The sequence below is a fragment of the Hyla sarda genome, chromosome 2 (assembly GCF_029499605.1).
Source record: "Hyla sarda isolate aHylSar1 chromosome 2, aHylSar1.hap1, whole genome shotgun sequence".
Lineage (NCBI taxonomy): Eukaryota > Metazoa > Chordata > Amphibia > Anura > Hylidae > Hyla > Hyla sarda.
In genome coordinates, this window is record NC_079190.1 from 12,633,505 (window position 1) to 12,648,504 (window position 15,000).

Sequence of the window (15,000 nt, forward strand, 5' to 3'; positions counted from 1 at the left end):
AGTACTTTTTAGGGGCTGTATACTAATGACAAATCCAAAAAGAAATGCATTTCCTCTGATGTCATGACCACAGTGCTCTCTGCTGACCTCTGCTGTCCATTTTAGGAACTGTCCAGAGCAGCATATGTTTGCTATGGGGATTTTCTCCTGCTCTGGACAGTTCCTAAAATGGACAGCAGAGGTCAGCAGAGAGCACTGTGGTCATGACATCAGAGGAAATGCATTTCTTTTTTGGATTTCTCTGTACTATACAGCCCCTAAAAAGTACTGGAAGGATTACGTTTTTTTTAATGGAAGTGATTTGCAAATCTGTTTCACTTTCTGGCACCAGTTGATTTTTTTAAAAAAGTTTTCCACGGGAGTACCCCTTTAATGCCGACCCTTGAGGCCTAGTAGAACATTCCGTATTCTTACTCCGCAGGCTTTATCCCATCTCTCCACACTCACCGCTGGTCTGCTGCAGCTCCATTAGGGCCTTGATGGTTGACGTTGCAGACTGGGACTCCCCTGCGATGTCTTGGTAGATTATTGTGGGAGTGGTGTCCATGGCTATTTCATGTTCTGACCAGTCTTGACCACGAGACGCAATCACGTGGACCACCGGCTGGGAATCTGAAGGACCGAAAAAAATAAAAAATAAATAAATGTAATAAAATGATAAAAGCCAATCAGCACCGACACAGTGATCTGTCTACTGATCTATTATATCAAGGACTGTAAACAGCAGCCCAGGCTCTGGCAGGCTCAGCCCATTCATGTGAATGAACAGCATGTAATTCCACATTTCTCCTGTAGAGGCCACTATAGGGAAAATGCACAGCCAGCCAGAGCCTCTCCCTGATCATCAGGACACGGCGATCACTGGATCATTGGGCTGATTCCGATATAACGGGGTCCGTGGTGATGGGGGACAAGTATGCTTAGATAAAAAATATTATTTGGGGAGGGAGGAGGGGCTGTGTTTTTTTAATTTGATTTGTTCCTTGGCTTAACTTGACATGTAGACAACGGCACCTTGAGAGCTCTGGGAGGACTCTGTGGACGATGAACTGCTCTCAGTGTCTTCCTTCACTTCTTGGATGGTGGCACTTGTGGTCTCCACCACCCGTGACGCTTGCTGCAGCGTTTCAGTAACCAGCTGCCGGGTCTGCTCACTCATGACAGTGGCCTGAAATGTGACGGGCTTCGGTTTTATAAGGACCTAAGGGAGAAGAGAGAAGAATGCTGATCCCAAGCCTAAAAAGGAGTTGACAAACAAAAGAAAAAACAAATATGGCTGCTTTCTTCCTTTAAAGGGGTACTCCGCCCCTAAACATCTTATCTCCTATCCAAAGGATAGGGGCTAAGATGTCAGATCGCAGGGGTCCTGCTGGAGACCCCCGGGATCTTGGCTGCAGCACCCACCTCAACGGCTTCCGGATCCCAACCACGCGAGCGAAAGAGTGTGACGTCACGACTCCGCCCCCGTGTGACGTCACGCCCCATCCCCTCAATGCAAGTCTATGGGAGGGGGCGTGACGGCAGTCACGCCCCCTCCCATAGACTTGCATTGAGGGGACGGGGCGTGAGGTCACACGGGGGCGGAGTTGTGACGTCACACTCTTTCGCTCGCGTGGTCTGACATCTTATCCCCTATTCTTTGGATAGGGGATAAGATGTCTAGGGGCGGAGTACCTCTTTAAACAGCACCACTCCTGCTTACAGGTTCTGTGTGGTATTGCAGTCAGGCCCATTTACTTCAGTGAAGCCGAATGAATTACCAGGAACAACCCATCGACAGGGATGGGAAGCGGTTTTTAAGAATGTGGTTTTTACATATCTTAGGGTTATGTTCACATGTATTGTTTACAGTGCGGATTAGATGTGAAAATCAATAGAAGTAAATATCTCAACACAGCATTAAATCTGCAACATATACAGTATGTGTGAGCATATTAACTAACAGACGCCAACATCAACCAGCAGAATAGCGAGTACAGCTCTGGAGTATAATACAGGTTATAACTCAGGATCTGTACAGGATAAGTAATGTAATGTATGTACACAGTGACCTCACCAGCAGAATAGTGAGTACAGCTCCGGAGTATAATACAGGATATAACTCAGGATCAGTACAGGATAAGTAATGTAATGTATGTACACAGTGACCTCACCAGCAGAATAGTGAGTACAGCTCTGGAGTATAATACAGGATATAACTCAGGATCAGTACAGGATAAGTAATGTAATGTATATACACAGTGACCTCACCAGCAGAATAGTGAGTACAGCTCTGGAGTATAATACAGGATATAACTCAGGATCAGTACAGGATAAGTAATGTAATGTATGTACACAGTGACCTCACCAGCAGAATAGTGAGTACAGCTCTGGAGTATAATACAGGATATAACTCAGGATCAGTACAGAATAAGTAATGTAATGTATGTACACAGTGACCTCACCAGCAGAATAGTGAGTACAGCTCTGGAGTATAATACAGGATATAACTCAGGATCAGTACAGGATAAGTAATGTAATGTATATACACAGTGACCTCACCAGCAGAATAGTGAGTACAGCTCTGGAGTATAATACAGGATATAACTCAGGATCAGTACAGGATAAGTAATGTAATGTATGTACACAATGACCTCACAGCAGAATAGTGAGTACAGCTCTGGAGTATAATACAGGATATAACTCAGGATCTGTACAGGATAAGTAATGTAATGTATGTACACAGTGACCTCACCAGCAGAATAGTGAGTACAGCTCTGGAGTATAATACAGGATATAACTCAGGATCAGTACAGGATAAGTAATGTAATGTATGTACACAGTGACCTCACCAGCAGAATAGTGAGTACAGCTCTGGAGTATAATACAGGATATAACTCAGGATCAGTACAGGATAAGTAATGTATGTACACAGTGACCTCACCAGCAGAAGAGTGAGTACAGCTCTGGAGTATAATACAGGATATAACTCAGGATCAGTACAGGATAAGTAATGTAATGTATGTACACCGTGACCTCACCAGCAGAATAGTGAGTGCAGCTCTGGAGTATAATACAGGATATAACTCAGGATCAGTACAGAATAAGTAATGTAATGTATGTACACAGTGACCTCACCAGCAGAATAGTGAGTGCAGCTCTGGAGTATAATATATGATATAACTCAGGATCAGTACATGATAAGTAATGTAATGTATGTACACAGTGACCTCACCAGCAGAATAGTGAGTACAGCTCTGGAGTATAATACAGGATATAACTCAGGATCAGTACAGGATAAGTAATGTAATGTATGTACACAGTGACCTCACCAGCAGAAGAGTGAGTGCAGCTCTGGAGTATAATACAGGATATAACTCTGGATCAGTACAGGATAAGTAATGTATGTACACAGTGACCTCACCAGCAGAAGAGTGAGTACAGCTCTGGAGTATAATACAGGATATAGCTCAGGATCAGTACAGGATAAGTAATGTAATGTATGTACACAGTGACCTCACCAGCAGAATAGTGAGTACAGCTCTGGAGTATAATACAGGATATAACTCAGGATCAGTACAGGATAAGTAATGTAATGTATGTACACAGTGACCTCACCAGCAGAATAGTGAGTGCAGCTCTGGAGTATAATACCGGATATAACTCAGGATCAGTACAGGATAAGTAATGTAATGTATGTACACAGTGACCCCACCAGCAGAATAGTGAGTACAGCTCTGGAGTATAATACAGGATATAACTCAGGATCAGTACAGGATAAGTAATGTAATGTATGTACACAGTGACCTCACCAGCAGAATAGTGAGTACAGCTCTGGAGTATAATACAGGATATAACTCTGGATCAGTACAGGATAAGTAATGTATGTACACAGTGACCTCACCAGCAGAAGAGTGAGTACAGCTCTGGAGTATAATACAGGATATAACTCAGGATCAGTACAGGATAAGTAATGTAATGTATGTACACAGTGATCTCACCAGCAGAATAGTGAGTACAGCGCTGGGGTATAATACAGGATATAAGTCAGGATCAGTACAGGATAAGTAATGTAATGTATGTACACAGTGACCTCACCAGCAGAATAGTGAGTACAGCTCTGGAGTATAATACAGGATATAACTCAGGATCAGTACAATCATTAATTGCTATATTGAGGCACCAGACACGTACCTGTGTTTTCCCCTGCTGTCCATACACTATTTTGGTGGGAATGATCTTCGTTGCCGGCTGTACTGCGGACCCTAAACCCTTGGGCTGGGTGACGATCATCTTGGTGATGGGCCGGGTGGCGGTGATGATTGCTGGCTTTGTGCCAGGCGTCATGGCCTGAAGAGCCTTATCCCCCTAGGATAAAATAACATTATAGCTCTAGAGCCATCACATCTGGTTTACATTGCTGCAGATTGTGTGAGAAACATTGATATACGTTCTGTCATTCACAACAATGCCAGGGTCGCACTTACCACACTTACCCCTGCGTTCAGCAGTGTCGTCACTACGTTTTTCCCCGGGATCCCCTGTATGGTTGTGCCTTTGCCGGTGGTTTTCTGCACCACAATGACATTCGGTTTAGAGGTCATGGGGATAGTGGTGATCTTTGTGGTTGTACCTTTAAAAAGAGAACAGAGACCGGTTACTTAAAGGGAATGTGTCACCATAGGATATATAGATATAGATATCAATCAGTGGTCTTCAACCTGCGGACCTCCAGATGTTGCAAAACTACAACTCCCAGCATGCCCGGACAGCCAACGGCTGTCCGGGCATGCTGGCAGTTGTAGTTTTGCAACATCTGGAGGTCCGCAGGTTGAAGACCATTGATATAGATTACAGATATAGAGATAAAAATATATATTTATATTAAGTATAAATATATATTAAATATAAATATAGATTAAATATAAATATATACATTAATTATATTTTAGAGGTTAAATAATGTTTTCACTTTTGAAAAATATTTTTCGAATTATATAAAAAAAAAATTTTTTTTTACTTGTCACAAAATACGACAAGCTTTTCCAGGCTTCTGAATGGCACATGATCCGACTAGCACTGACACAATCCGTGCCATTCAGAAGCTATTGGAAAGTGGTGTGTGCGACAGATACTGTTATGACTCATGGCTCTGTAATGATTACAGGGTCTGACTGTCCCACACAGCTTTCCAAGGCACCTGAATGGCTAGAAATGGGTCAGTGCTAAGCAGGTCACGTGCCATTCTGAAGCCTGGGAAACCTTCTCAGACCTGCAGTCGTCGGGGGTCGGACCTCAAACCACATTCCTTGTCCCTTCTCATAGCGGCAGTTCATGTAGTGAAGAAGACTGTTCCCTGTAGAGAAAGGTGTCCAAGCAGCTGAGGATAAATGCTGAGTCAGCACGGGCACTGTGATTGGCCGAGACGCGCACACCCGCCCCATACTATTGGTTGTAGGGGGATGTGTGCAGCCTCGCTCTGCTCAGTCTGGGGCAGTGATGGCGCACCTTTTTGAGCCCGAGTGCCCAAACCGTAACGCACGCCATCTTTTTTTTCCCCTCAAATAGAAATGATCCCCAGTCTCTCTTCACTGCTCTGCCTTCTTTCTGCCTTGCAGACCTGCGTCCTCCGGGAGGGGGAGACGAGGGGGCGTGGCTTTTCTCCCGCGCAGACCTGCGTCCTCTGCTCTAGCTTTGCAAACCTTCGGAGAGCTGAGGGGAGGAGCAGTCGCAAGTCTGCACGGGTCGCAAGTTTCCACCTCACACCGGCGGAGCGCATCAAAAAGGCATCCATGGTGAACTATGGCCACGTGCCCACAGAGGGGGCTAGATGTGCCATAGGTTCGCCATCACTGGCCTGGGGGGGGGGGATGTAGAAATGTGTGTCCCCGCTGCTGGCTCTCTCCATTCCTGATCTGTGCGGCGAGAATGTCGAAATATGTGTCGTAGTGCAGAGGCAGGGGAGACCGCTATCCATCGACGCTATCCATCGCCGCTATCAAATCGCCGCTATCAAATCGCCGCTATCAAATTGCCGCTCTCCCCGGCCTCTGATTACCACTCCAGTCCTCACTGCTTCCCCACAGATGTTCTACATCCTCGAGGCAGGGGAGAGCGGTGATCGTGCTCTCCCCTGCCTCTGCGCCGGGGGACACTGTCACGGGGAAGCAGTGAGAAATGGAAGTGGTAATCAGAGGCCGGGGAGAGCGGCGATGGATAGCGGCGATGGATAGCGGTCTCCCCTGCCTCTGCACTACGACACATTTCTACATCCCCACCGCAGGGATCGGGGATGGATAGAGCCAGCAGCGGGGACACATTTCTACATCGCCCAACCGTGGGGATCGGGTTCACAGTTTTACAACAGCGGCGAGAGCGAGCCGCAGCAGCGCGGACAAAGTTTTCAACATCCCTGTTCTCTGCCCCGATCTCTCCGCTCTCATAGAGAGGATACAGTTTTCTATATTCCACTGTGAGAGCGCGGAGATCGGGGTGTAGTGAAATGTGTCCAGGGAGCTGGTGCCAAACAGTATGAGGCGGGTGTGCCTGTCTCAGCCAATCACAGTGCTGACTCAGCATTTATCATCAGCTGCTTGGACACATTTCTCTACAGGGAACAGTTTTCTTCACTACATCGGTAATATCAGGAGGATGGATGGGAGGAGCTCGGCCGGTATATAGTAGAGCCAGCAGGGGGATAATGACAATAGTCCCAGAAGCGCAGAACACAGCATTCTAGTCCCTAATGCTTTTTTATGACACGGTCGGAGTCTTAACGTTCTTAAGGCCAGTGAGTGGCGTAGAGCGTCTGTGATGGTGTCGTTAAGTGACGTCATCACAGATGCTCATGGTAATGGCAGCCCCCTGTGCAAATATTAAAGATGAATAAAACGTTAAAATAAATGAAATACAAATCTACACAGCTCAACCAACCATGGTATTCCCCCCCCCCCCCCCCCACAAAACTCAACCAACCATGGTATTGTCTCTCCTCCTCCATAATCACCAGGGGATCCCTCAGTACAAGGCTCCACTAAGCCGGCACTGAGGATAATACACAGTAGGCCGCAGCAGTGATCATAATACACAGTAGGCCGCAGCAGTGATCATAATACACAGTAGGCCGCAGCAGTGATCATAATACACAGTAGGCCGCAGCAGTGATCACAATACACAGTAGGCCGCAGCAGTGATCACAATACACAGTAGGCCGCAGCAGTGATCACAATACACAGTAGGCCGCAGCAGTGATCACAATACACAGTAGGCCGCAGCAGTGATCACAGGTCATAGAAATATCTGGGATTAATCACAATAGTAGTCCTGCACAATAAGCAGCCGCTCGGCCTCGTAACGCTTGTAGAAGGCTCTCCCCCCCCGGCCGTGTCTTATGTTACAGGAATGTGTCACCCTGGAATGATCTAACATCCCCGACACCCTGTAAAGATCTGCAGAGCCGACACCGGGCCCCTATAATGTGTCCTACAAAACTGTCTGGAGCCGGCAGGTCGGCCAACACCTTGTAAGACAGAGGAGCTCCGACGGCTGCACCAAGAGAAAATATTCCAACAATACCAACATCGTCTGTCCAAATATTAAGGATCAGATTTAACTGTTTCCATCTTTTCTCTTTATCCCTGATCGACCCATCAGACATCATAGTGATGAATAAGTGAAGATCAGAACGTTCAGCAAGTGTCAACTATAAACCAACAAATCACAAGATTTAGGCTTATTGTCAATGTCTGAACAGACTCCTACACCCAGAGTCACAAACCGGACTTCACACTCCTCATAAATAAGGGTTACAATTGTATCCAGTCTAGACAATGCTCTGTGAGCTAAACATCCTTGACCCCAGACAGATACATTGTACATAGCTAGTCCTGCTCTCAGCTGAGAAGTGATACAATTGTATTCAGTCTAGACAATGCTCTGTGAGCTAAACATCCTGGACTCCAGACTGATACATTGTACATAGCTAGTCCTGCTCTCAGCTGAGAAGTGATACAATTGTATCCAGTCTAGACAATGCTCTGTGAGCTAAACATCCTGGACTCCAGACTGATACATTGTACATAACTAGTCCTACTCTCAGCTGAGAAGTGATACAATTGTATCCAGTCTAGACAATGCTCTGTGAGCTAAACATCCTGGACTCCAGACTGATACATTGTACATAGCTAGTCCTGCTCTCAGCTGAGAAGATACAATTGTATCCAGTCCAGACAATGCTCTGTGAGCTCCAGACTGATACATTGTAACAAATCTGCCATGAGATTACTGCTGAGAAAGATTTGTTGTAAAATTGTTTAAAAAAATTAAAAAAATAAAAATAAAAGTGCTGTGCACAGGTTTTTTTTAACCTTTTGGTGTATACATTGTTTCCATTCAGTGACAGCTATCAGAGATCCTAAAACAACGTGGTAAAAGTTTTTCTTTAGACCAGCATTTCCCAATCAGGGTGCCTCCAGCTTTTGCAAAACTACAACTCCCAGCATGCCCGGACAGCCGAAGGCTGTCCGGGCATGCTGGAAGTTGTAGTTTTGCAACAGCTGGAGGCACCCCAATTGGGAAACACTGCATTAGACACTGATGTACATATAGAACAATGAAAACTCTTAATCCCAAAGGTCCTCACATACACACTCACCGGATACAATGTTGCTGGTGATGATTTTGCCTCCCAGTGTGGCCAGAGACTTTGGCACCACAGTGATAATACTCCCACTGGTCGTCTTTACATAGGTAGCACCTGGAGTAGCCGCCATACGAGCCCCGAGGGCCGAACTGACAGCCGGACGTGTGTAAGTGGCCTGTGTCCCTGCAGAGAGGAAAGGAAGAACAGAGAATGAGTCTCACCAAACCTCAGGATCAGTACAGGATAAGTAATGTAATGTATGTACACAGTGACCTCACCAGCAGAATAGTGAGTATAGCTCTGGAGTATAATGCAGGATATAACTCAGGATCAGTACAGGATAAGTAATGTAATGTATGTACACAGTGACCTCACCAACAGAATAGTGAGTACAGCTCTGGAGTATAATACAGGATATAACTCAGGATCAGTACAGGATAAGTAATGTAATGTATGTACACAGTGTCCTCACCAGCAGAATAGTGAGTACAGCTCTGGAGTATAATACAGGATATAACTCAGGATAAGTAATGTAATGTATGTACACAGTGACCTCACCAGCAGAATAGTGAGTACAGCTCTGGAGTATAATACAGGATATAACTCAGGATCAGTACAGGATAAGTAATGTAATGTATGTACACAGTGATCTCACCAGCAGAATAGTGAGTACAGCTCTGGAGTATAATACAGGATATAACTCAGGATCAGTACAGGATAAGTAATGTAATGTATGTACACAGTGTCCTCACCAGCAGAATAGTGAGTACAGCTCTGCAGTATAATACAGGATATAACTCAGGATCAGTACAGGATAAGTAATGTAATGTATATACACAGTGACCTCACCAGCAGAATAGTGAGTACAGGTCTGGAGTATAATACAGGATATAACTCAGGATCAGTACAGGATAAGTAATGTAATGTATGTACACAGTGACCTCACCAGCAGAATAGTGAGTACAGCTCTGGGGTATAATACAGGATATAACTCAGGATCAGTACAGGATAAGTAATGTAATGTATGTACACAGTGACCTCACCAGCAGAATAGTGAGTGCAGCACATTAGCTTGACACTTACCACTGGGGGTGTTAACCAGCTTAGTCGTCATTATGGCCCCGTTGCTGCTGACCACCATAATCGGGGCGTTGCTGCTGTTCGTCAGAGATGCAGACACTGGTTTTGGCAGGATCTTACTGGGCTGAACTTGTTGCGTGATTATTTTGACACCTGAAATTAAGAGCAAATGATTATCAGCAATGATCGCCAAGCGGGTGGGCTTTTGGTGCGGACAGGTCTGCGCTGTGCCTAGAAGCCCATCATATGTGAAAATGCAGCTGCCTCCCTATCTCTCAGGTTTCGGAAAAACACAGTTGCTTTCTTCCAACAACAGCGCCACCACTCGTCCTCAGGTCGTCTGTAGTATTGCAGCTCTGTTCCTTCGGCATTAATGGATTTAAGTTGTAATATCACACACAACCTGAGGACAGGGGTGGCGCTGTTACTGGAAGAAAGCAGCTGTGTATTCCAAATCCCGGATAACGCCTTTAAAAGGGTATTCCAGCTCTTTCGCACATTTAAGGTAAGTGCCCCATGATGCCAAGTTGTGGATCAGTACTCACCAGACTCCTGCTTAATCTGTATGGTGGGTTTCATCCCTTGGGTCACCTGTTGCTGTGCGGAGGGGGGAGCAGGGTGGGATAAGGTTGGCGGCTGCGCCAGAGGCGGGACCTGCTGCGATATCTGATGGATCTGGTGTTTCGGTGACTGCTGGTATTGCTTAGGAAACTGTGCAAGGATTTGGCCGGGAGACGCTACCAGGCTCTTGGGGGAGGGCAGCCTGTTGGCGGCGGCTTTCATGGTTGACGTTGAGATACCTAAATATATGGGAACATACACATAAGGGTTTAAAGGGGTACTCCTGTGGGAAAAAAAAATTCTTTTATATCAACTGATGACAGAAAGTTAAAGACAGATTTGTAAATTACTTCAATAAAAAATAAAAAATCTTAATCCTTCCAGTACTTATTAGCTGCTGAATACTACAGAGGAAATTCTTTTCGGAACACAGAGCTCTCTGCTGACATCATGACCACAGTGCTCTCTGCTGACATCTCTGTCCATTTTAAGAACTGTCCAGAGTAGGAGAAAATCCCCATAGCAAACATATGCTGCTCTGGACAGTTCCTAAAATGGACAGAGATGTCAGCAGAGAGCACTGTGCTGGTGATTCAGCAGAGAGCACTGGGTTCCTAAAAGAAAAGAATTTCCTCTGTAGTGTTCAGCAGCTAATAAGTACTGGAAGGATTAAGATTTTTTTATAGAAGTAATTTACAAATCTGTTTAACTTTCTGGCACCAATTGATTTTAAAAAATAAAATAAAAGTTTTCCACTGGAGTACCCCTTTAAATACAGCTTAACCTTAATAAATGGTTATTCAATTTTAAAGTGCAACTACAGTGTTTCCCAACCAGCTGTTGCAAAACTACAAATCCCAGCATGCCCGGGACAGCCTTGTTGGTGCAGTTGCCCATAGCAACCACATGGCTCCTTTCATTTTTCAGAGGCCTTTATAAAAATGAAAGAAGCGATCCGATTGGTTGCTATGGGCAAACTGTAAATTTTTCGTCTACATAGGATTTGACCTATTCATCATTTGAGGAGTCATCCTTAATAACAGCAAAATGATACCACCCCCTTAAAGGGGTATTCCAGCCTCAGACATCTTGGGGGAGAAGGATCAAAACCTGTGCAGAGGAAGAGCTGATGCAGTTGCCCATAGCAACCAATCAGATCGCTTCTTTCATTTTTTAAAAGGCCTGCGATAAATGAAATAGGTGATCTGACTGGTTGCTATGGGCAACTGTTCCACTCTCTTTACACAGGTTTTGATAAATCTCCCCCCAATCCAAAGGTACACCCGCAATCTCAGTGCAGCCCCCAGCATTCTGTGACGTCATGCCCCCTCATGACATCACGGCCACGCCCCCTCCTTTCATGTCTATGAGAGGGGGCGTGACGGCAGTCACGCCCCCTCCCATAGACATGAATGGAGGGGGCGTGGCCGTGAGGCCCCGCCTCGATGGCAGCGCCCGGTACAGAATGTCGGGGGCTGAACAGAGTTTGGGGGGTCCCAATGGCGGGACCCCTGTGAAGAGACATCTTATTCCCTATCCTTTGGATAGGAGAAAAGATGTATAAGACCGGAATCCCCTTTTAAAGGGGAATTCCGGCCTTTGACATCTTATCCCCTATCCATAGGATAGGGGATAAGATGGCGGACCGCGGAGGTCCCGCCCACTCATGATGTCACGCCATGAACCCGGCACAGAATGCTGGCAATGGGGAGCTGCTGCAAGCGGATTCCACTCGAGAATTTTCAAGATTTCTCAATGTGAACAGGCATCAAACAGGGGGGAGTCATCAAAACCTGTGTAAAGGAGTGAAGCCGTTGCCCATAGCAACCAGATTGCTTATACTTCAAAAGACTTTTTAAAAATGAAAGAAGCAATCTGGTTGCTATAGGCAACCGGGAAAAAGGGAATGAGAAGCCACCATGCAACCACTTTAACCTAGTGTAGGTAGGAGGTACCAAGGGGTGTCATAACTCTTCTGCCTAGTGTCGCCTCCTAGTGGCAAGGGCCTATGCCCATAGTACTGTTTACCCCCATGGGTTTGTTGAAATTTGACAAAAAATAAAAAATAAAATAAAAATTTAATCAAAACCTGTGAGAGGAAAAGTTGCCCAGTTGCCCATAGCAACCAATCAGATTGCTTCTTTCATTTTTGAAAAAGGCCTCTGCAAAATGAAAGAAGCGATCTGATTGGTTGCTATGGGCAACTTTTGATAAATCTCACCGATAACACATTGTAAAAACCAAAAAAAATAAATAAAAATAAAAAAACACCATCTCTTACTTTGCGCCACCGAGGACATCACAAGGGACGGCGTTGAGGACACCACCGCGGTGACAGCGATGCTTCCCGTAGACGCCGGAGTGGAGGTGCCGCTGGTGAAACTAATAGTAGTGACAGCGGTGGACTGGGCTGAGGTGGCCACCATGGGTGGCTTCTGCGTGGTGGATGTGATGACGGACGTGGGAACCAGTTTGGTGACCGCCGCGTAGTTGTGAGACTTGGATAAAATGTTCGGGACAAATGTAGAGCCGGGAGAGGTGGTGACTATTATTACCTGTCAGGAGGGAAAGGAAACAATCAGCATTTCAGTTCACCAAAATATAAACGATTCCTTAGTATTGATTACAGAACATAATGGTGAACTACGTCTCTGGGCACCATGACATATGTTTATTTGAATTTGCGCTATTTCGTGAATATATGGACGAATAAGCGTCCTATATTCGCATAATAGACATATTCACGGTTATTTTCGCTTTGCGTAAATGTGCATGCGGATAACCATCTCTCTCATATCTATACCAAAAACAGAAATGCTGCAGCACTCCAAAAATACGGTGAAAAAGGATTTATTGACCTGACATCAGAAGCAACGTTTCAGCTGCCCAATTGCAGCCTTTCTCAAGCTTGAGAAAGGCTGCAATCGGGCAGCTGAAACGTCGCTTCTGATGTCAGGTCAATAAATCCTTTTTCACCATATTTTTGGAGTGCTGCAGCATTTCTGTTTTTGGTGTGGATTTTTGCACATCCCCTAACCTGGGGTGTTTTTTCTGCTGGCACCCACTGCCTTACACATTTTGGTTGTGCTGCTCCACTGTTTCCATCTCATATCCATCAATCCATCCATCTCACATCCATCCATCTCACATCCATCCATCCATCCATCTCACATCCATCCATCCATCCATCTCACATCCATCCATCCATCTCACATCCATCCATCCATCCATCCCACATCCAACTCACATCCATCCATCCATCTCACATCCATCCATCCATCCATCCATCTCACATCCATCCATCCATCTCACATCCATCCATCCATCCATCTCACATCCATCCATCCATCTCACATCCATCCATCCATCTCACATCCATCCATCCATCTCACATCCATCCATCCATCTCACATCCATCCATCCATCTCACATCCATCCATCCATCTCACATCCATCCATCTCACATCCATCCATCCATCTCACTATCCATCCATCCATCTCACTATCCATCCATCCATCTCACTATCCATCCATCCATCTCACTATCCATCCATCCATCTCACTATCCATCCATCCCACTATCCATCCATCCATCCCCATATCCATCCATCCATCTCATATCCATCCATCTCATATCCATCCATCCATCTCATATCCATCCATCCATCCATCCATCTCATATCCATCCATCCATCCATCTCATATCCATCCCACATCCATCCATCCATCTCACTATCCATCCATCCATCCCCATATCCATCCATCCATCCCCATATCCATCCATCCATCCCCATATCCATCCATCCCCATATCCATCCATCCATCCCCATATCCATCCATCCATCCCCATATCCATCCATCCATCCATCTCATATCCATCCATCCATCCATCTCATATCCATCCATCCATCCATCTCATATCCATCCATCCATCCATCTCATATCCATCCATCCATCCATCTCATATCCATCCATCCATCCATCTCATATCCATCCATCCATCCATCTCATATCCATCCATCCATCCCATATCCATCCATCCATCCATCTCATATCCATCCATCCATCTCATATCCATCCATCCATCTCATATCCATCCATCCATCCATCCATCTCATATCCATCCATCCATCCATCCATCCATCTCATATCCATCCATCCATCTCATATCCATCCATCCATCTCATATCCATCCATCCATCTCATATCCATCCATCCATCTCATATCCATCCATCTCATATCCATCCATCTCATATCCATCCATCTCATATCCATCCATCCATCCATCTCATATCCATCCATCCATCCATCTCATATCCATCCATCCATCCATCTCATATCCATCCATCCATCCATCTCATATCCATCCATCCATCTCATATCCATCCATCCATCCATCTCATATCCATCCATCCATCCCATATCCATCCATCTCATATCCATCCATCTCATATCCATCCATCTCATATCCATCCATCTCATATCCATCCATCTCATATCCATCCATCTCATATCCATCCATCTCATATCCATCCATCTCATATCCATCCATCTCATATCCATCCATCTCATATCCATCCATCCCTCCATCCCATATCCATCCATCCCATATCCATCCATCCCATATCCATCCATCCCATATCCATCCATCCCATATCCATCCATCCCATATCCATCCATCCCATATCCATCCATCCCATATCCATCCATCCCATATCCATCCATCCATCCCATATCC

General features: G+C 45.4%; 1 protein-coding gene across 5 annotated transcripts in view; it reads right to left on the reverse strand.

The window, feature by feature from the left end:
• Positions 1 to 15,000, reverse strand: part of EMSY (EMSY transcriptional repressor, BRCA2 interacting) — a 56,089-nt gene that overhangs the window by 30,792 nt on the left and 10,297 nt on the right. For 2 of the 5 annotated variants that reach the window (XM_056561171.1, XM_056561175.1), the window contains exons 7-14: positions 12,543 to 12,816; positions 10,246 to 10,500; positions 9,704 to 9,853; positions 8,633 to 8,803; positions 4,467 to 4,612; positions 4,174 to 4,347; positions 994 to 1,201; positions 448 to 612 (exon numbers count right to left, since the gene is read on the reverse strand). In XM_056561171.1, coding sequence (XP_056417146.1) covers positions 448 to 612; positions 994 to 1,201; positions 4,174 to 4,347; positions 4,467 to 4,612; positions 8,633 to 8,803; positions 9,704 to 9,853; positions 10,246 to 10,500; positions 12,543 to 12,816 — 1,543 coding nt within the window. The remainder of the gene's footprint in view (positions 1 to 447; positions 613 to 993; positions 1,202 to 4,173; positions 4,348 to 4,466; positions 4,613 to 8,632; positions 8,804 to 9,703; positions 9,854 to 10,245; positions 10,501 to 12,542; positions 12,817 to 15,000) is intronic. The other 3 variants (XM_056561174.1, XM_056561172.1, XM_056561173.1) reach the window with 3 other exon arrangements.